General features: G+C 40.3%; 1 protein-coding gene across 1 annotated transcript in view; it reads left to right on the plus strand.

The window, feature by feature from the left end:
* The first annotated feature begins 2,398 nt into the window (after positions 1 to 2,398).
* The window catches only part of LOC134530425 (uncharacterized), a 77,804-nt gene continuing 56,485 nt past the window's right edge, over positions 2,399 to 23,717 (plus strand). The window contains exon 1 of the mRNA XM_063365239.1: positions 2,399 to 2,493. Coding sequence (XP_063221309.1) covers positions 2,424 to 2,493 — 70 coding nt within the window. The 5' untranslated portion in view covers positions 2,399 to 2,423. The remainder of the gene's footprint in view (positions 2,494 to 23,717) is intronic.

The raw sequence follows: 23,717 nt of genomic DNA on the forward strand, positions 1-23,717 counted from the left end.
TCTTTTCATCAGAGATGCAGCCTGAAAGCGGCGTTCTATGAAATTTTAACAGTGGAAATTACTTAACATTAGTTTAAATTTCCCCGGGAACCAAAATTTTCTCACATCAATTACTTTTTTTTCGTGGATTATACAGTGACGAAATTTCGTAATCCAACTGAGGTTTGTCGTGACTTCAAGTGAATTGCAGCGCTGCGTAGCACTGGGTGGGAGTTCGTACCACTTATCGGCAAGTCGGTTGCGCCATTTTGGCCAAAAATGTGTGATTTGCTAATTGATATCACCCATACATATTCGGCGTGCAAGCCACTGTGTTCCGGTACCTTGTCTAGCCCCACTCACAAACACGGTGCATGGTGAGCAGAAGGTCATCCATCCCTCCAGAACACAGACACCGGGACTCTACAGATACTTTGTTTGAGAGTACACGTCGGTCCAGTGGCTAGAGCTTCCGGCTGGTGCTCGACTGTCGACCGGGTCGGGTTCATGACTGGCTGCTTTGTTGTGTTGTCTCTGCGGAAGGTGTTGGCGAACCATTGTAGAATCATCTTGCCTAGTTCGCTCCAGTTCACGCCATGACCATTTCCCCGTGGTGATGAGTTAGTGGGATCCCAACCTTCATCACCATTATCATCTTCTTCGTCAACTGGGATCAACCATAATCACCATCGTCATCATCATCATCAGCATCATCATGAACATCATCATTATATGGTATAAAACATTATAATTTCAAAGGAAAATCAGGTAGGAACATTGACTAAGAATGCTCAACTTTGTGCCAAAATCAAATGGAGGTAATTTGCGATACTTTTTTTTTAATAATTGCAATATATAAATAGTTAAGATATACAGAATTTTGGTAAACTAGACAGCGATTGCTTGTTAAAAAATATAAAAGATAAAATAAAACCCGCCATTCAGGTACAGAACTCAGATCGCTTTGTTAGGGAGCCGGTTTTTTCTGATGTGACTTAGATATATTGCTACGAGTGACTGGGTGTGTACTGAGATTTTAGGTTTCTTTATTAAAATACGAAAGTTGAATAAACTTCACATTCTTGTTACAGCTAAGAAATGCTAACATATCATGAAGATATTTATCGATGTCTTCCTTTTCTTGCGGGAGCATCCTGCACCCCACACGTAATCGTAACTACATACAGAGCACCAAACGTTTCTGATTAATTAACACGTTTTATTTATAAGGAAATGGTGTGTATCGGGGTGTATGTTCTCCCACGAATACACCCAAGCCATGTCTTGGATTAGTCGCAGTAGTAGCCTTGTGTGTTTGCATAAGATACGTCACACGGCAGTCGCTCACTCCCCCTACTCAGGTAAGTCCACGTAAGGAACCGCTTGTGAATCGTCCTTCTGGCGCCGGAATAGTGGAAGGATCGCGTGGTTTAGGTCACACGTCAGTGCGTCGCGTTGCAAAGGTCATGTGAAACAAGCTGCCTGACTTTTGGGGAGATCGTACCTGGACTCCAAGTGTAGGAAGAGTTCATGCGGCGGCAGTTGCTTAACTACGTGGCCAGCTTGGGAGGGACAGCGAGCGGTGCCTATCTGACGTCAGTTATTTTAATTCTGGCACTTTGATGCATCTAATTTAAATAATATCCTCAGTCTTTATACATCGTTAGTTAGATCACAACTAGAATATGGCTTTTTTTTAAAATTTGGAACACCATAAGCAAAACAGACAGTTTTATACTAGATAAAATCCAAAATAAATTAACCAAACCAAAAGTCAAAATAATTTTAACAAAACTGTAGATTTGCATGCTTGGCTTCGTGTCGTCACGCAGAAATATAACAGATTTGTAAGAAACTTATGAAAATAAACTATACTGTAATTAACTTCTAAAAATACACTGGAATTAAACTTCCCTTTTTTCAATAGTCGATATCAAAAACCCTTTTGCACAGATTAAACCATACCAATGATATATTATATAGTATCATCAAAAATTTAAACAAATGTGACAGCTTAATTTCCTTACTAAAAATAAAATAACTGTAAATAAAACAGTGCTATCCCGTGATGCTCCACAGCGACCCTTGCCATATGAGCGTTCACGGCCGTCGAGGATAGCTCTGCGAGACGAATGCTGCCATATGAGCGTTCACGGCCGTCGAGGATAGCTCTGCGAGACGAATGCGCGAATTTTCCCTGCCCCGAAATTTCGGGCCTGGGAGGGGGGGGGGGGGGCTCCCGTATCTCCGGCCCGGACGAAGATAAACGTGTTTGTCCACACAACAGTTTCTCCCCGCGATGATGTGCCACTGCTCGGCGGCGATTAGGGCGCCGGCGGGGTGTCGGTGTGAGAGGGGGCATGGAGGAGGGGGAGCGCGGTATATAGCGGGTAGAAAGCGAAACGCCGGCTCCAGTGGTGCCAGAGACGCGGCCTCCTGCAGACATGACCCCCGAGACGCTCCTCGTCGTGGTGCTGCTGACGGGCGGGCTGGCGTCGTCCCTGCCCGCGACAGGTGAGTGCGGCTCGAGGTCAGCTCTGCCCGCGCGACTTGCCCGGAGGTCACGTGGTTCGGGCGCTGGAATCTCCGCGTGTGCGCTCCCGGTGGCTTCCGTCCGCGCGGCGACCTCGCGGAACTTAACACTTCTGAGCTTCCACAAGTTTAATTTGTCAATAATACAAGTACTCGGAATTTAAACTCGTAGTGTTGTTATTAGTAACGTCGCTTTTTTCCCCCTCTGCTACAAACAATTCATAATTGATGACAGAATCTTAGAAGTTCAGCCAAGATTTGTTCTGGGGTGAAAGTCGTTTGGAAAAAAAATGATATTACTTTAACACGAGTTTTCCAATCAATTACGTAGAAACCACTATTGGAACCTATTGGTTTCAATTTTGTCGCAAAGCACACAAATGCACTTCGCTCAGTATCGCTATGAAAAAAAAACAACCTTAAAATAGCAGTATCATCAACATATAAGAAAAAAATTTAATTATTTATATTTGTATAAATTCTCATAAAATTTGAACAAAATAATGCCAATGGAGTAGGCTACACTCTATTGCTATCGCAACTGCAATCTTTGCAAATGGTAGGTATTTAATGGACATTCAGTAAGGAACTTTTTTTATTTTATGCCACGTAAAGTACCATATGATATTGAATCCAATATATGATCTACCTCTATTCCGAAATCCCTCACAATTGTCTCAGTGACAAAGACGTGATTGGGTAACAAACTAAGTATTCATTTGACTATTCATTAACTCGTTGTTCCGAACATCCGTCTCGTTCGGACGTGAGGTGAGCGCACCAAGCTGCCCCGGGGTTGGTAACGGAACAGGTGCCGAGTAGTTGGGGTTGCTCTCCTCGTCACCACGCAACAATGGCGAAATCTCCCGATGGCGCGCGTGAATAATTCATCCTGGGGCGGCGTCTAGCGTCAGCTTGGGCGCTACCGCGGGAGGTGGCTCCGGGGAAAGCGGGTTTTGAGAAAACAGGGGAACGAATTTCAATCCCCCCCTCCCCTTTTCAGCAGTCTCCATCCCCCACTCCTCAACCTTCTGAACCAAACAACAATCTTACCATCCGACATCTGGTCGTGGGCGAACACAGTTGGTCTTGGTACAACTTTAAATGATTGTTTTTCTAATCAGTGCGTAATGGGAAGATATAAGAACCTAGACTTAATTTTAAATTTCGAATGTTTTTAAGAGGAATGAGGCCTCTCCATTTTGCAATTTCAAATATTTTGATATCACTTGTAATACATCGTTCGTGCTATTTTTTTTTTTTTGTTTGACATGGCTTAGGACTTAGCTTTGGCTAATTTTTTGAAGTCAACACTTGTGAACTGGTGTGACTGTGATTATAGTTGTAGTCACCCGCGTGAAATAAGATATTTCCTCGCGGCGCTGACAGACTAGAGCCTGTCAGCAAATGTGGTGGCAACAAGGTACAGGAGGTATGCGAGATAATGCCTTGAAATGTAAACAATATCTACGAACATCGCATAACGTGTAAGGTTTCCCAAAGAATTAATTTAGCAATAGATTTTGAATTTACATCTTGTCAAGGTAAACAAGCGCATTACAAAAAAAATCCACACCCCAACTGGGTCCCGGAGATTCCCCCCCCCCCCCCTCCTTTTGTCTTGTAACCCTCTATTGTCGACCCTGGCTTGTGCAGGTACGAGGACTACAGTAATAACAATAATTTGACCAGGTAAAAATTAAAAAAAAGGAAACCTACAATTGGATTGTGTAACTGGTTTGATTTTTTTTTTTGCTTGTAATGTACGCAAATTTTTCTCAGAATTTTAGTGTGCTGTTGTGATTCCAACATAGTTCAACATAGTTGATGTGGTTTACACCGTCATTTAGGGAATTTCTTCCTGAAGGTTTATGTGCACAAAACATTCATATTTAATTTCAATATAGTAGAGAAATCTCGATATATAGTAATTAAGTTTAACATGACGCTTTTAGGGCACTTACATGGCCTAAGTTGATTTATACATTATTGATACAACAAATTTATGTGTTACAGAACTGTAGGTCTTAAAATTGCCTACAGAAAAGTCCGTTGTGCCATGTGTCTATATTCTAAGTATAACCCACAGTAACAATTTTTATCTTTCAAAATTGGTTATGATTTAATGCGTTGTTTGTGATGCTATTTTGACCGACATAGGATTAATTCTTATCCAATTAAATTAGTCATGGGCAGTACATGTTGGTAGGTATATAATTTTTGAAAACACCGGACACTTACGAAAGCGTGATACTCAAAGGTAAGTACTTACTTAGTAGAAATGAATGACGCCACATTAGTAGATCGCAGCTTTGCGCGAAACAGGGGTGGGTCGCTAGTTTTAATAGGATAGGGCATGAGTACATTTGAAAATAAGTTATTGTGATTAACAAATATATCTAAAGAGTGTCAATTGCGGCTCAGCATTACTCGTATTTATTCGGCGTAGTAGTTCGGAAACCATAATAATCCTTGTCGTCCGCGTGCATTCTGACATCATAGCTCAAATGTGTGGGAAGCTGTAAATGAAGCAATCGCGTACATAACAAGATTTTAATGGTTCCGCCGTGAAAATACAATTAAAGATAACGTGAAAATACACACAATAGGACGACACAATATCCTTAGATTGCGTGATGGTGTCAAATTTAATCTCTCCTCCGCCACACGGAAATACTACGCAATGGAGCTGAGTAGTAAAAAAAAATAGTTTCTACAGACGTAAAAATATGTGTTCCTACATTTAGGATGCATTATGAGTCAGAATCTGACGGACATTGGTATGGAAAATAATGGTGTTACAAACCCCACCCCCTCCCAATATTTAAATGAAAACCTGTTTGCGATGGTTTTAGAACTTTGTTCAATTTTCGTTTCTCAAAAGTCCCATTTAAATACTTTCTCTATTATTTGCAATAAAATAAGTTGTTTATTTCACAACCTAAAAGCGTATACCAGTCTTTGGAAGCACTTCAGACCAAATATCTTAACAATTCTTTTTAACTTATTTTTTTAGAGATGAACCTACAGATGAAGTTTGTTGGTCAAATTTTAACTCATCCTTATACACACATATATTATAATAAATTCATTCGTAACTAGTTTGCAAAGTTAATTCACATAGCATGTTTACAGACTGATCTACGAAGAGCATGTTAGTTAATTAAAAATTTGAAATGCGAATAAAATTATTTTGGAACATTGGGAAAATAATTCAATGACAAGTTGTTTCAGTTGTCGCGCTTCTAGTTGCAAATTCTGCTGACATTATGTCAAGAGTTAAAGGTTTCGGTATTTTAGAAGCTACTCTCTATAGTTCAACGTTTCCAAACTATTTTTTTTTTCTGCTTGTAACACGGCTCCCTTGCTATTAAGCCCGTTCTTCAGTGGCATGGAACCGGTGACTCGGATCACGTAAATGGAGGCGGATCTCCCGGTAAATTTCATTTTCGCATCTGCTGCTTCCACAAGGCACGGAAACGTAACAAATGGCAACCAATGAGCCTGCATTTCAATGTTGCGAAATATTAATTTAATTTAGAAATATATTATGCTTTGAGATCATAGCACGGGCAGAATTTACTCCCATAATAAACATAAACGACAAATAAATAATAGAACACTTTATGTTCCTGCATTACGGAAGATAGCATCGCCAAGCTCATCCGTACGGGTCCTTCTCCGCCTGCGAGCTACTGTAGAAATTCTGTTTCGTGTTCTTTTCCGTCTTTGTTTTCGTGTCATTGTCATTGTAGAACGGGCCTTAGTGGTCGAGAATTGCCTGCACCACCACATAAAGTTTACACCATATTTTTTGCCTGATGTTACTTTTACATTTTGACGTGACGTCTAATAAATCGATGAACACCGGCTGCACGCAAGAAAAAATGTCCCGTTACGCATATTGTCCCGTTACGCTGTGTCCCGTTATGCTCATTGTACGCTTGCGCCACATCTATCTCTCTTCCACTAGATTGGAACAACCATCGATTTGACTTTTTCGAGGCACATTAAACTTGAAAAACTCCCATTCGTTCCCTACTTTTCCTATCCATCTTCCTATCCTTAACAGAATAACACAGATTGGAAGAAGTTAAATAGCAAACATGTATAAAAGTTATAGTTGAAATAATCTCTTCGTTAAAGTAATAAACATATTTGAATTAATGAGTGCAAATAAAAGTAAATTTGTCAATTAAATTGTAGATTTAATTTCACTCCTTCTTTGTATCCATACAAAATAATGATAATTCAATAAAAATGATTCAATTTTATTCATAAAAGTATGCAATCATTTCATCAATGTTTTGTTATGACGTTGTCACGTTAAACTATCGTCCGTAAACCGACTTTACAGACAACCAATTTTTTTTCTAGGGTTTAAGATTTTGATCATTTATGTTGAAAATAATCAAATTTTATTTTCCTGCCAATATTAACTTTTTTCTTTACAGCCGGTAGTGTATGTCAAGGTGATGTCTCATCAGTGAAGGAGGAGGAATAATGAATAAAGTAAAGTTTTAGACAAATGTAAGAATTATGGAAATTTTTCTTCACCGTGTTTGTAACAATATTTCGATCCTCCAGTACGAACATTTTTTGTGTACTTATCTTATTTTATCGTTCGTGTTGATTAATGAAGTGTGATGTTTTACATTTAATGCGCGTGGCGGCCTCACGCAGATTTTTATTATTTTTAATTTTTTTTTTTGTACACGGTAATATATTTTCATCTATCACTGTTGTGGCACTCAGAGGCTTCAAGTGCTACAGTAGTTAGAAGAGCTCGCACCAGGTCCGAGGAGATACACAGAAAAAAAAAAATCTGTACTTTCCTTTTACAAAATATTCCTTTAGAAACCAATTACCAAGAAATAGTTTGTAATACTACCAAAAAAAATATTGTAACTTTGTAGGCCCTACAACACATGGCTATAGTTATTTTTGCGTATATAAAATGTTTTTTTTTTTTTTTTTTTTTAGATCATACTGAGTTTCTTTTCTGAAGCTCTGCATGCGTGTCCGGGCTTTAATTTTGTCTTTCTATCAGTGACACTTTGAAATACGAAAATTCTTACGTTATTTGAATGGGCCTTGCATTGGGGAAGATTGATAATGGGTGTTATTTTCTACATACTTCATTGCTGGTTACACTTATGTCATAAGAAGCCTCGATAACGGGAAAAAATCGATGAACACACAAAAAAAAAAATATGAACATGCAGGCACACAATAAAACAAGCTAAATGCAGACGATGTCAAACAATAATATATTTCAATATTACTGAAAACAAAAAACCGCACAGAAAATTCAGTGGAAGGAATTGTCAACAAAATTACTACAGCACAGACGAACACACCGGCCTAACAACAAAAAGGCATTCACACCAAAATACAGCAAATGAAGAAGAGTTTAACGTAGAATTTTGAGCAGTTACAGTCCGCATCTGTTATAATTGATAGTAACTCTTGTTTGTGATGTAAATTGTCCTGGTTTGACAGTCAATAAACTTCAATATTCAAAATTCAAAACTTCATATTCAAAATCAAATCCATATTCAAAACTCAATATTCAAACTTGCCCAGCTAGGAGAGAAGTAAGCGAATCAGGTAGTGCCAATTAACAAGGATAAAAATGTTCTCACTAAGAACTCAACCGATGGGAAAGCAAACATGGGTCGAGCACACCTATAACTTTGAATTCTATCCTGAGGCCAGATGAAACCGCGAAATTTCCGGGTCTCTAGCTAATAAAACCTGAATGAGCTACTATATGGACTACATCAGTGTTTGTTGAGGGTGTGGGAGGGTGAGGGAGGGGTACCTAAGTTATACCTTCCCTTCCCTTGTTTCCACCTTGGAGTGCAGGCAGGAACGGTTGCTTCAGTGACGCTGGAAGGCTCGGCCCGGTATGCCCGCGGGGGGCGGGGGCGGCGCGCAAGGTGACGGCCGCCGAGGCAAGTGGGGCAAGGCACGTGCGGCGGCGTGCGGCGGCGCCGGCGGGGGCCTTGGGGGCAGCATTCCTCGCGCGGAGCCGCGAGCCGCGCTCACGTGTCCGCGACCCGCCGCACGTGACGGCGGTCCGGCCTTCGTCCCTTCACCGCCATCTGCGCACGCTCGTCTCTCACGACGGCTTCATTTACTCACAGACTGGAATTCAAATAATTATACTTGTCTGCTTCTTCTGCTGAAGGATCCTGGCTAATTACGTAGGGCCATGCATTTTTCGCGAAAAGATTCCGAGACCATACCCTCTCGCCCAGCGACACAGCATTATTATTATTTTTTATTTGTGAATGGAACAAAAAATTTCATGTATAATTACAGATATATTTTTTTTTAATTTGTACGTTTACATGAAAACAACTTTCTCACCACAAAATACTGTTCGCAGTAATACTGGCTTCGGATTCATACGCAAGAATTTGTGCTTTGTGTTGCCCCAGTACCTCCAATAATTAAAGGTACAGTACTTGTAGATCAATTATTGAAAATTCGATACGATAACCTTCTGCATTGCATGAAAAAAAAATGCTTGATTGAAACATTCATTAAAATATAAAATTATGCTCTAATTTCCGTAAGAAATACTCGGCATTATCTGGAAAAAATAATTTCATGTATGCAAAATAACCATAGCAATGTTTTGTACAAAATAAAATATCTTTCTTGAATTATTACTTACCACTGTATTTCTTGGCAACTGGTTTCCAAAGGAATATTTTATAAACGTAGGGCTACAGATAATTTTTTTCCCCGTGCACGCTACCGGTGATAATGTGGCTTCAGTCCCTGTTTCGGATGCTCGGAAAACGCTCGTACGCTCTTGTCTCCAGCTGGTCACTCACACTCTGTTAGAGATCACCGTTAATTTACGGACTTAACAATGAAGATTGCACGTCGTAGCTCCGGACTGCTGGATCTTAGCAGGAACCACCTATGCCGTATCCCGACTTCTTAGTCCCGTGTTCCGTTGTAAACATGGTATAAAAAGATGAGTGTTTTTTTTTTTTCCTTTGGCCTTAAGTCCCCCGCCTTTCCTGGCTACGCACACGGTGTGCAGAGCTTCAGGAAAAACAACGCGATTCGAAAACTGATCAAGATATCCGAGTGGCGTCTGTTTACGGAAAAGCTTTTAAAAATACGCTGAGGACGGATGAGTAGTTTACAAACACAATTTTTCTGTATTAAACGATGAGCTATTGTTACGGCCAAAAAAAAAAAATGTTACGTTCAAGATGACTTGTTTATTTTCTCGTCTTTCCCACCTGAGGTGAAGATACTCTGCGGTGTGCACGCGTGCTGTTGGGCGAGCCGAGACAGCGGCCTCGCAGAGAAATAGAAATGAAAAGGCCGCGCCAATTACCGGTAATCCCGTCCGAGCCGGTTCGAGGACTGCGCGGCTTTCAGCGCTGCTTTCCCCGGATGTCCGGCTTCCTCCGGCGACCCCTCGCGGCGTGGTGTCGTCTCGGGGCCACCAGTGCGTCTGGCGCGGCGCGACGGCTCCGCACCGCGCTGCTGCGAGCACGACAACCAGGCAGGGACGTCGGAACAGGGGGGGGGGGGGGGGGGCAGCAGGTGCGAGTCGCCCCCGTGCTGTTATGCATGGGGGGGGGGGGGGGGCGAGAGTAGCATTTCGCCCCCCCCCCCTCCTTTTCCCAGAATAAATGTTTGGTCCTAGTAGTATTTTTCTCAACCAGTAGTTACGAACGTTGCATTGGTGATCACAATGATTAGAAAATCAAATTTATGATTGTCAATATACTGGTACTGTAAAATGATTGCAAATTTCTAGATGATATTTTATTTAAATTGTACTACATCTACTGTCAGTATTATTTAATACATACTACGTCATCAAATTCTTGGAATGGTATATTTAATATTTTGGTTCGGAAACTCATTAAATAGCACCATTTTGCATCTAATATTCTAAATTATTTCCGGGGGAGGGCCCCCGGACCCCCCGCTCTAGGACTGAGGTAAGTGTGATACATCTTTTCGCCCCCCCACTCATGAAAACGTTCCGACGTCCCTGCGACCAGGCCGTCGCGTCGCGTCGACAGGAACCAAGGGCCCGCGGGGAAAATAACTCCGTCGGATTCCCTCCTCTTTTTAAAACCCCAATTCAAGACGGGGAAAAAAAATTGGTGGTCTGTAAAGTCGGTTTACGGACGATAGTTTAACGTGACAACGTCATAACAAAACATTGATGAAATTATTGCATACTTTTATGGATAAAATTGAATCATTTTTATTGAATTTATTGTATGGATACAAAGAAGGAGTGAAATGAAATCTACAATTTAATTGATAAATTTACTTTTATTTGCACTCATTAATTCAAATATGTTTATTACTTTAACGAAGATATTATTTTAACTATAATTCTTATAAATGTTTGCTATTTAACTTCTTCCAATCTGTGTTATTCTGTTTAGGATAGGACGATGATAGGAAAAGTAGGAAACGAATGGGAGTGTCTCAAGGATGATATGAAGGAAAATGGCTACCCAACACCAAGATGCAGTCAAAAATAATATATTTGCGCCACGGACTCTGCAGCAATGCTAGGAGGAACGGGTTAGCAAAGAGCAATGAAAATGTTACATTGAAATGCATGAAAACAGAATTACGTCACGGACTCGGTCGCAATGCTAGGAGGTTCAGGTTAGCAAAGAGCAATATAAAATGAGCGTAACGGGACACAGCGAAACGGGACAATGCGCGTAACGGGACACTTTTTCGTGCGTGCAGCCGGCGTTCATCGATTTATTAGACGTTGTCACGTCAAAAAAAAAAATCTAAAATAAACGTTACCTTGGCCGTAACCGTGAAGTTGATCTGCGAGTATTGCACGACTTAAAAGTTTTCCAAATGAAAGTTTGACAGAGCTACGATAAAACAATTTATTTTGCCCTTGTAAATTGTATCACTGGTGTTATGCATCGCAATTTTTTTTTTTTTCAGAATGACAGAGATTTTAGAACTTTTGTCAAACTTCGCTCTTGTACAGTCACAAAAATATGTCATTAATAAATCACAAAATAATTGTTTTCGTTATAAACAACCGTTGAGTCGAAGATGGCGTCTTTGCCTAGCGGCTACCTGAATATCTCGTCTTTCGATGGCAAACGTAGTGTTACGTTAACAAACATTGTCTTTTTCACATTTTTGCACATTAACATAAACAAATATTGCCATAAAGCTTACAGTGCAGTGTAAAATCATCTAATAGAGGGAAAATTTCACTAAAGTACAAGCTTTGTTATTAACAACTGTAAAAAATAAGCTCTTGTAATCATAAGCTGTTACTAACGTGCGTTTTACATATATTTGCTAAAATTGTCACAGGTAATTACAAGTTTAATTTGTTTGTAACAAGTTTAGTATTTTGCAATATTGTAACTAACAAGATTTAGCAACAAAAATACATTTAACTAACAAGTTTTGGCAACAGAACCTCATTTAATTAATGTATTGGTATCAATTATTAGTGTTTAGGTGCAGCATAAATTTGATTATTATTCTGATGCTTATTTAAACTATTTGTTATTTCAACTATGTAGGGGATGAACTAGACTACAACATCTTTCTACGAGATTTATTAGCAAACTTGAAATCGTAACTTACTTATCTTTTCATATACTTAGATAGAACACTAGTCGCAAGCTACAATTGTCATAAACCCACGGTTTTTTGGTAGCGTATAAGTAAATTATTTGTGAATTGCGAAGGTTCACTTGTCATTACAAGTTTACAAGAGTGCTTCTGTGGAACACTTAACTATATAGTTTCACAAACTTGTAAAAGTTTACTTGATAAGGCCCATATACAATTGCGTGTCCCAAATTTTGTCCGACACTGATCGCTGAATGGTCCGCATGACCCTATTACGTCATGGATAGTGTGGTCCGAATACAATGGTCAACTTGAACTTTTTATCCCAGTCTGTGCCCTTTTGTAACATCGAAAAAGAAGAACACCATTAATATTTTCTGTTTCCGTTTCCCGTTTCAAAAAGGTAAATAGAAATGAATGAACGGTTTGGTAGGAAGCCAAGAATACCAAGTCGAAATTTTGATTAATGCTGTCCGTTTGCGTCCGGACGCTTTTCAAAGGCAGAACACACGAATTCATTTTTGGGAGTGTGATTAGAATTCATATGTTAGCATCTACTTTTGCCTTGCCTAATGACTAAATATTTTTTTTTTAACTCCCACTACTTTCACTAGCTAAGTAACCTTAGCTAATACTGATTTAGAATGCATGAAAAAAATAAACAAAACACTTTTGGAGCCTTGTAGTTACTACGATCTTATGACTGCTTTATAAATTAGTAGATTCAGACATAGGACATCGCAATTATATACACGGCAGTTTTTTTCCGTGAGTCAATATGACAACATTCACATTGGGATAAGGATACGAACCGCTCATAGGTCGAGACCGGAAAAATTTGCGGGTTCAATGACCTCCAGGATAGACTCCACTATTCTCTACACACTCGGGCAAATGCCAACTGTTCATTGGCTGTTGACTTGTGAGTCGTCTCGATTGGGTAGCCTGTGATTCGACACTTCTACGAGTGAGGGTCTCTAATTGGCCCTCATTACTCCAGATCAACAGTGAACCAATGGCAGAAGCAGCACTAAGGTATAATTATTTGAATTGTAACATGTCACGAATTGAATCCGAGAATTTTTCCGGTCTCTACTCATAGGTTCGGACTGTTGCCTTTGGTTGCAAACTTGTACTTTTCTGAAATGGGGCCCAGGTCGCATGTGAGTGGTGATAACTTCCGGAGCCAGCGCTATGTGAGGTCGAGTTAGCGGAGCCCGACCCATCCACACAGAGCCTCGGACGGCGGGCGGTTGTGAGCTGCGGACAGGTTGAGTCTAGCGGGGCTTGCTGACGTTCACAGGGTGTAAGGTGCCCACGTGACCATGTAAGGCGGCCTCGTTGCTCGCAGCGCCCTGCAGAGCTCAGGCCGATAATAGAGGGATCCGTGTTGCAATGTGTACGTTCGGGACTCCCACGCCACAACGGCGAGGCATTCACGCGTCACATGTCACCATCACGTCCGTTCTGCGGTCTACTTTCTTCACGGATCGAGGCTGGACTAATTGCTGTTAGTCACTTTTGTTTTACGTACCTTAAGGGTGTATGTCCCGTTCCAGGTTATTATATTATTTTTACGTTTAACAAGGTTAAACTGGTAGACTTTTGGAGTGGCCGAGATTTCAAAAATATTATATATATATATATAATTATATATATATATATATATATATATATATATATATATATATATTTATTTATAGTGCATACGTTTTCCATGATTAGTTGGCAAAGGTGAATTTTTTACATTCTTGTGTAGTATGGATAAGGAGAACCAAATGGAATAAATAATTTATTTTTTTTTAGTTTAAAGTGAATACTGGTAGCTACAGCGTGGTATGGTTTAAAATTCCTTCAGAGAAAAAAAATGTTTACTTGGTTTATTAAAATTAACAAAAATGTTTATGATTTTAAAAGGCTTTGTAAAATAAAATATATTTTTTTCTGAAAGAAATTAAAACACATCACATAGTATCCAGTAAAATAGACTTTAAACTTAAAAAGTTCCAGTTTTATATTACATTTCATTTCATTCTAGTTATCCATACTGCACAAAAACGGGACATAATAACACCTTCATCGTGACTGCAACCCCCCCCCCCCCTCCTTAAAGTATGCAGGCTCCTGCTAACGCGTGACTCCCTTACGGCGAGGGTCGTGGGTTCGAACCCAGACACCCGGCACTGGCTCGGAGCCGACTATACCTAGTCTTGGAGTTCTCGTCGCCTCAAACCTGTGCGCATGATCGTCCGATGTCAAACCCTTAGCAGGTAACACAAAACTTGAAGTCTGTGACAAAAGAAACGCTGCCTTCTGTAAAATCGTTTGTGGCCAGGAGTCAGCGATTGAATAAGAAAAAAATTTTTTTTTATTCATTTATAACTATTTTGAAATCTTTAAATAGTATAAAACAAAGTCGCTATCCGCGTCTCTCTGTCTGTTCGTATACTTCTTCTAAACTACACAGTGGATTTTGATGAGATTTACACCATCATTTAGAGAGTATCTTCCGAAATGTTGGTGTATAATACAGTCATATTGATAAAATTGATGATAACATTCACCCTTATAGATTTGAGCGTTGGGTACTTTTCACATGGACCGCTACGTGTAGCCCTTTCGCATGTCTTTTCTAAACAAAATCCGTTGCTTTCACCTCCGCGACCTAAAAGATAAGAAGTTGCTCTCAAGTCACTTGATCCTGGTTTCGAGCCAACACGAGACCTCGCGCAGTTTGGGGCGGTCAGTCAGAGAGCGTGTTGTCACTCGCCCAGCGAGTTGTCATTCGCCCAGCGTGTTGTCACTCGCTCAGCGTGTTGTCACTCGCCCAGCAAGTTGTCACTCGCCCAGCGAGTTGTCATTCGCCCAGCGTGTTGTCACTCGCTCAGCGTGTTGTCACTCGCCCAGCAAGTTGTCACTCGCCCAGCGAGTTGTCACTCGCCCAGCGTTTTGCCATTCGCCCAGCGTGTTATCTCTCGCCCAGCGAGTTGTCATTCGTCCAGCGTGTTGTAACTCGCCCAGCGAGTTGTCACTCGCCCAGCGAGTTGTCTCTCGCCCAGCGAGTTGTTATTCGCCCAGCGTGTTGTCACTCGCCCAGCGAGTGTCGGTCGCACAAGGCGAGTAACATTAATTTATTAACACGAGGTTTTCTCGCATGGTGATATTTTTATTTTCAAGTTACTTTTTTAAAAAAACTTTCATTCAAAACCAAATTAAAAATAACATTATGGTTTATTTTTTGATAATATTTTTTTCGTCTCTACACCATACCAGTTTTTCCCACAGTATATTTTTTTACACATCACACACAAATGTTTTACAAACTTACATACATTATACACATGTAAAATATATATAGTCATAGAATTCAAACAATAAGCCAGATTATATTTATCATGTCCTTTCGAACTTAAGAAATTGTGCAGGACATTATTGATGTTGATATGGTAGACTAAAAAAGAACAAGTAATTTGTACACGGCATTATAAACCACCCGTGGCAGAAGCAGGAGAGGGGATATATCTCTACCCCGCCCCCCGAAGCCAGGAAAAAATTTGCAAAATATTAGTAAAGACAGTATGTTATGTTCTTTTTGGTGATGCAAGGTGAGCTGTTACATCACCTGCAATTTCAACTGTGCGAGAATTCGCGTCTCCTACTGCCATTGCTGTAGGGCCACATGCCAGTGTGTTATTGCCAATGGTAAAATAAAATATTTTAAATACACGTGTTTAAAACTGAATCAAATATTTATGAAGACTTGAACGAACGATACAAAAACGGGTCACGCCAATGAAGATCGAGCAACACCAGCACACTCGACTTGCCTCGCCGGGGGAATCGCACGCAACTTAGAAACACACAACTTAGAACTATCATAACTTAAAAACACGTAACTTTGAAACTCATAACGTCGAAATACATATAAGTACTTAACTTAGAAAAAAACACAACGCTGAAGCAAGCGCGGCTCCAGAAGGGGAGCGGTGGGGGCGACAGCCCCTCCCGAGACCAATTTTATTGATTAGTGTATATTTATGTTTACTTAAATATTTAATTTCATATGTTAAACTTTTATCTCATCAAAAGTTGCATGGAGCTACTAAGGTTCTGTATTTGAAACCTGTAATTTGTAAATAATATTCCAAGGCCAATATCTGACCATTTTCATTTTTTGCAACTACGACCTTTCTTTGTGGGATAGCCCCTCCCGAAAAGTCATCCTGAAGCCGCCATTGCGCTGAAGTGCGCAACTTAGAAACGTCATAACTTGGAAACACGCGATTTAGAACCGCCATATCTTAGAAACACGCAGCTTAGAGCCGTCACAGCTTAGAAACACACAAGATATAATGATCCAAGTTGTGTGTTTGTAAGTTGCGACGGCAACCAGAGCGCGCGGCTGAGAGGCTGTCGCCGCCGCGGTGATGACTCAGAGCGAGCTAGGAGCTAGCCGGCGCGCGCGGATGAACATTCCTCCGGCGGGAACAATGGTTATGCAAACACGAGCCTCCTGGACGGGCCAGTCACCCCGCCGCTTTCCTGTCTCACCGACCCAGCTTTCCAAAGCGCCCACGCGACCCCCCCCCCCCCCCCCCACCCCGCTCGGCGGGCAGGCTGACCAGCAACTGTTTGTGCCCTCGCCTACCCGGGCACACACACACATCCTGTGCACAGCTTTCAGGAAGAACAACACGCGCGATTACTGAACGGGAAGCCTAAGATGTACATCAAGCTCTGTCCCTGCCCGAACACGCCCGAATATTCACCTTCGGCCAACCTCGGGTTTATTGATATATATTTATATTTCTCTGTTTATTTCAATGTAGCTATACTAACCTAACTATCCGTAACCTAACCGACCACTTTTAAGATTTTAATTAATTTTTCCTGCGCAAAAATAAAACAAATCCCGAGGTTGGCCGAAGGTGAATATTCGGGCAGGGACAGAGCTTGATGTACCTACATCTTAGGTTTCCCTTACTGAACTGCTCGAGATACCCGAGTGGCATCTGTTTGATAAAAGCTTTTTTAAGAATGCGCTGAGGATATTTCGTATTTAAACTGCATTTTTCAGTGAATAGGGCTGAATCGCGTGTTTTCAGAATTATCTTCAGGCATGAAGAATCCGGTACATATTCTTGAAAACACGTTTATCTTCCTTTCTTCGCCATTTCATATTATGGTGACCGCTGGAAAAAAAAATCACAGTTGTCGTATGCACGACGAGAAGACTGCGCGCCAGTCCAGAGGCGATACCACGCACCAGCAAGCACCTCACCGACACAAAAAAAAACCTAGATCTCCGGGTGTTGACGCACCATTTACAAACTTGTGAAAAGTGTTTGGTCACGAATAACATTTAAGATCCATTGCATTTGCCTGTATGAGTTTCGTTCCATGGTTTCGTCTGCAGCGTGTGCTATTTGGACAGTGGAAAAGGCTAAAACGGGTGTTTTCACGGACGTTTTCAGGTATGAAAAATTATACGCAACGGTAATTTAAATGGTAAATAAAAGTGCCTTTAATATTCCACCATAAAATGATAGGTTGACGGCTTAGATGTCCCATCGAGGCGCGCTACCGCCGCGAAGACTGCACTGGTCACGTAGAGGCGACGAGGCGTGGGCTGCGCGAGCCAGTGTAGCCCTTAGCGCCCGACCAGGCGGCCGCCTTAAACCAGTGGTGGATCCACAGGCTCACCTCATTTACCATAGGACTGGAAGGTGATACATTTGAAAATGTTATGTCATTCACACTTAATCAGCTTTTGTAATAACTTATGCGATTGCTGTATTTCAAAGTCGTACTAGTACTATATTTTAATTTATAAACACAAGCAAAATGTTTTAATGCTACAAATTACACACACACCCACACAGTCACAAAAAATAATAAAAATTATAAATACCAAGAAAATAACGTTCATCATAAACATATTAAAATGTTAGGGCATGTAAATATTGACTTGTAGTTGTGTTTTCTTTATAGTGACACTTATGAATCTGAACGACTGATGTGTCTGGAGGGAGGGTGGTAGTAGGAACATGACCCTGGTGCTGCCCCCCCTATCCCGAAAAAAAAAAACGTATTTCATAAATGCAGAAATAACCATAGCCATGTGTTGTACAAAGTTACCATATCTTTCTTGTAGTACAGGATATTCATAAAAGAATATCTCAGTTTCAAACAATTCTAACAGTTTAAAACAAATCATACATCATACTGAAGGTAAACTAAACTATTTTTTCTTACAAATGTTCAATATGTGCACCTTTAGTTATACGGCACACATTCAACCTAAACTCCAATTCTTCCCACACTTTGGTTAACGCGTCCGGAGTAATGGAAACAATAGCCTCTTCAATTCTGTGTCTCAACTTTGGCAAGTCATTAGGTAACGGCGGAACGTAGACACGAACTTTTATAAAGCCCAAAAAAAATCACATGTGCGTTATGTCTAGGGACCGGAAAAATTCGCGGGTTCAATGACCTGTAGGAAGAACTCCATAGTTCTACGTACACTCGGTCAAATGTCACCCACTCATTGGCTGCTGTCTGGTGAGACGTTCCAGCGTAGCAGCCTGTGATTCGATAAAGCTTTGGTTGGGTGTTTCTCATTGGCCCAGAGTCATCCAGGTGAGTTGTCAACCAATAGCAGAGGCAGCACTGAGGTATAACGATTTGTATTTTAGCCTATCGCGAAATGAATTCGCGAATTTTTCCGGTCTCTAGTTATGTCAGATGAACGTGGAGGCCAGCGAAAAAGAGCTCTGTCGTCTCGACCATTCCGACCAATCCAACGGTCAAGGACGTCGACGTTCAACCACTCTCGTACAAAGAGATTCCAATGGGGAGGGGCTCCATCCTGTTACCAAATAAAGTTCACAGGTTCACCCTCTATTGGGGAAAGAGCCATTTATTTCAACACAGGTGGCGCTGCAAGCGGGAAAACAACAAAGCAGTTCTCGCGCATGCGCTTATCTAAATCTGTTTGAGTTACATTTTGATTGAGACCTGGAACCAACTCTCTTCAACGCTTAATGTTGATACTATTAAAATTTTATAACTGGATCATTATTTTATGGACATTCTGTATTACAAATTATTTATTGGCTACTAGTTTCCAAGGAATCTTTTGTAAATTTTTTCTGTGTAAAGGTTTTTTATTGCGTACTGTGTTTGGTCGCGCTGTTGCGTGTGTGGCGTGTGTGGCTCGTGTGACGCGTGCGGCTGTTGTGGGGCGTGTGGCGCATGTGGCGTGTGTGGCGGGGTGCCCCGGGCCGCGACCAGCGCCAGCCGCCACGACGCTGCGCCCTTCTGGCCCGAGGCAGGGGCGCGCGCCCGGGAAGAGCGCCGGCGAAAGGCTGCCCGCGGTTTCTCTGCCCGCAGCGCGCGGGAGCACTTTCAGAACAGAGCGAGCGCCGCAGCAACTCGGCGCCGGTGAAGGGGGTCGCTCGCCCGACCACGCCGGTGGCTGTTTGCGCGCGTTTCTCCCGCGGAGTTCCGTAGTCACAACATATTTTGACGGCCTACACAAAAACAGCTAGTTTTGTGGCGATAACAAAATCATCGAAGTGGCATGTTAGCGACAAAAAAAAATTTCGTGGGCACTAATAAAAGGGTTTCTTAAGACTACAAAACAATTTTGCTATCACCACAAGGTATAAAACGACCAAATATTTTGTTATTTTCAGAGCATCTGAACATACAATACGTATTCTCTCTGGGTTGGTAACGGTCCCCCACCGATTAGACACTAAATTATAGGCTGAATCATCATTCGAACAACTTATTTTGGCTGCTGGTTCATCATTACAAAAAAAAAATATTTTAAATCATAATTCGATTTATGGGCTAAATGTTTTCACATTGCTGCTATATTCCTTTGAAGTTGCAATTAACCAACTTTTTTCTATTGCAAATAATAGGGAAAATATACCAGAATGGAACTAGATACAGTTTAATTGAACAAATTTCTTAAACAGCAAAAAAAGTAAGAAAAAAAGGCTGGGAAAGAATAATGCTACCCCAACTAAGCCAATGAAATCAGTTTAGAACAATGGTTAGTTTTGCTGTGGTTGTCCTACGTTGTTTAATTATTATCCAGGCGCTTAATGTTCCATGTAAAATATTCTCTCTATTGTTCGCAATGAAACTGTTGATCAGCTTCAATTTCGAAAGCGCATAGCAGTCTCGCGAAGGACTTTATACCGTAAGTCGTATTATGTTTTCAAGTTTTATTTAGTTATAAACCTGGAGCTGATGTTTGTCTGTCGAAATCTTACCTACTTTATGTGCTTCCACTTGCACCAATAGCGATAGATAAAATATCAGATTTGAATTCTTTAAAAAAAATATAAAACAAAAAATAAAAACTATTGGATTCTCATTATCTTTGAAAGATTTGTGCAATGGGAGTGCATGACTTGATGTAAGCTTTTGGACATACGCCATTTCTATGCACATGTATGTCTGTAGAAGAAAACTACAAAAAATACAAATTACAAAAACACAAATTAAGCAAAAAATTGCTGTTGTCAGGATATAAACACCACAGAATACTTCACAACAGGAATATGGTCAACAAACAAAGAAAAAACGAAAAAAAAACCCACAAATGATGACAGCACAAAAATACCGAACCCAAAAAATTCAGCACAACAGTTGAAACGAGACAAAAACAAAGCAAAACGAAAAGACGAAACAAACACAACAGTTTTCTAAAACAGAAACAAGCTATCCTGACAACAGCAATTTTTTGCTTAATTTGTGTTTTTGTCATTTGTGTTTTTTGTGTTTTTCTTCAGACATACATGTGCATAGCAATGACGTATGTCCAAAAGCTTACATCAAGTCATTATGGATGCTCAGTTCCACACTTCGCAGCACAACAGCTCGAGTTTCGCTCTTAGACTCGACCCACGCTAATCCCAGTCCTCGTCCGTATTTCTTTCTCCGCTCATTACACGAGCCGTGACGAAACGTTTCGTCACGAAAACGTGGCGCTCGTGAAAATACGCTGTCACTTTTTACCCGCAATGTCTTCGGGGCCTCAAAGGTTAAAGGTGAAAATTAAATGACTAAATAGTTGAAACTACTATGAAACCGAAAACGCCCGTGCCGTGTGTACAATCATACTTGCGTTAGTATCCTAAATGTTTGCGTGTGTTATTCGCACATGCATGCAGACGCTAGTACATAAACAAACATACACGTGATTTTACACGATTTTAGAAAAAAATTGTATTAAATTTTTACGTTTGTGATATATTTTTTCCACCAAGATTAAACATGAGTTAATAAACCATTTCTTGCATCCGGTTGTCACCAATAATTTTATTGTGGCTGAAAAAATATACAATTTTTACCCTAAGCCCGGTATTCAACGACACAAAATTAAGGGTTTAGGTGTTGGATAGGCTACACCTGTACTCTGTACCCAAACCGTATTCCTGCTAGCACGATGGGACTTGACCAGTCCCTTTATTTTTAGCGAACGGATTTTGGTTTCCTATCCGTTGCCGCCACTGGTCTCACGCACTTCAAACACATATTGCAGAGAAACGTAGGTACACTCCACGCCGCCAGGTTCTCTGGCATCACTTGCCTCGCGTGTTTATTGCCAGTTTCCTTTATAGTCCCTATGGCAGTATGTGCTGAAACTCTATAAAGGACGGGTGAGCGCGCCGAAAGAGCTCCCCCCTCCTCCCCGGAAACACTACTGCGGTGGCTGTGGAAGGCTTGCGCGTCATTCGCCAGGTGTGTGGTCCTCCTCTCCCCCCCCCCCTCCTTTTCCAGGCGTTCCAGCATTTGCATTCTGTCCACGGCGCGCCGTTTTGAATCCTCGCTCTGGCGCCGTCCTCTGGAGGCGCGGTGGTCGCTCCATCTGCAAAGCTAATTCACATTTAATTAAAAATTTTCAAAAATGAGCGTGGGCCACCACAATCGTTAAAAATTTCAAACACATGCTGAAAAAAAAAACATATTGGGAACACCTACTTACCACGACCACTTCTCGGTTTACCTACTGATTGAAATTGTATGACAAATTTTAACGTATTATTATGATCTTGTTCCCGCAACGCCAGAACGCGGATGCGTATGCTTAATTTTTAGTCTCCTGTAAATAATCTTTTTGGTTAAATTTTGTAATGGTTACCTCTTATATTTGAACATTTAATTAAACCTTACTTCTGCTTTCTATCTTATAACCTAGTTTTATCATCTGTTGTGTTTATGTTATGCTTATTTTTGTAAAATTTCAATGTTATAGCAGAAAATGTAGTTAATTGTAAGAAAAGGCGTCTCGCCTTAAGAGCGAGTTTTCTAGTTAACTCGTTGACGAGAGACCTCGTGCGGTGTTGATGACTTAGGACGAGTGAAACTCGCTCACTCGCTCACAAGAGGTTTGCGCAGGTTGTACTTTAATTCGAGCCACATATATATTAGACTACTTATTATTTATTACTTCTTACCTCCATGATTCGAGCTATGCAAACAAATAGATACAGGTAGACGTTACAATTAACACAGGCGGGAGTTTGGAAAATAACCTAGTGGCAAGATGTATCGCTAAAATTATATATTTCTAAACATTTGTTAGATTTTCATCCGTCAACAAACGCCTTTCAATTTTATTAGGTAAATTAAATCTTTGGATGTTTATTTTTACCTTATATTGGTATAACGAAAAAAAAATTACCATTAGAGCAACGTTAGTTTATTTGTAATAATTCTGTCATTCTATGTATAGTTGACTGGTTCTCAGAAATTTACGAAAATCGTGTCCACACTCAGTTTTATGTGTTATAAACATTATGTCATAAGCTTTGTATTTTTTTTTACGAAAACTGTACCATTATAGCTACTCGAACCATACATATTTTTAGTGTACTAATCTCAAAATAAAAAAAAATGACAGTTGACTGCATACTTTAAATATCATTCCCTCATCGTGTCCCATTCTCAATATTACAATGATATTATATCCTTAATTAATTTTGTTTTATGAAAATAACTATTTAGATATATTTAATTGCTTTAAAAATACTGTATTTGACAGTAAATATCCTTTCCATTATATACCAAGAACAAAATCATTATAAAATATCATTTTTATCTGGGTCCTCAAAAAAAATCATTCCCTCACCTTTTTATTAACACTTGCATTGTACTTTTGAATTAGATAGTATATTGCCGCGCTTATAACATTTTGTAGTTGGTAGTACTGTCAATGTAACCAGATCAGCATTGTTGTACGGTGCGAAGAGATGTATTGCAGTCAACTAATTTTCGTTTCATTATTTAAATTTTACAGTTTAATGTATCATTCCTTCACCTCAAATTAGAACAAGGTAATTATTTTATTTTGTAATAATTATTATTATATTGTTTTACATGTTTGAGGAGTAAACAACTTGTCTTAAGTTGCAATTTAATTTGAGGTTATGCACAACCATTTTTTGTAGGTTATGTTCGAATTTATCATTCCCTCACTATCATTCTCTCATCAAAATTATGAATGAGGGAATGAGATTTTATGAGTGAATAACAATAAAATGTTGAATACCTCAGTAAATTTA

This window comes from Bacillus rossius, chromosome 3 (genome assembly GCF_032445375.1).
Source record: "Bacillus rossius redtenbacheri isolate Brsri chromosome 3, Brsri_v3, whole genome shotgun sequence".
Classification (NCBI taxonomy): Eukaryota; Metazoa; Arthropoda; class Insecta; order Phasmatodea; family Bacillidae; genus Bacillus; species Bacillus rossius.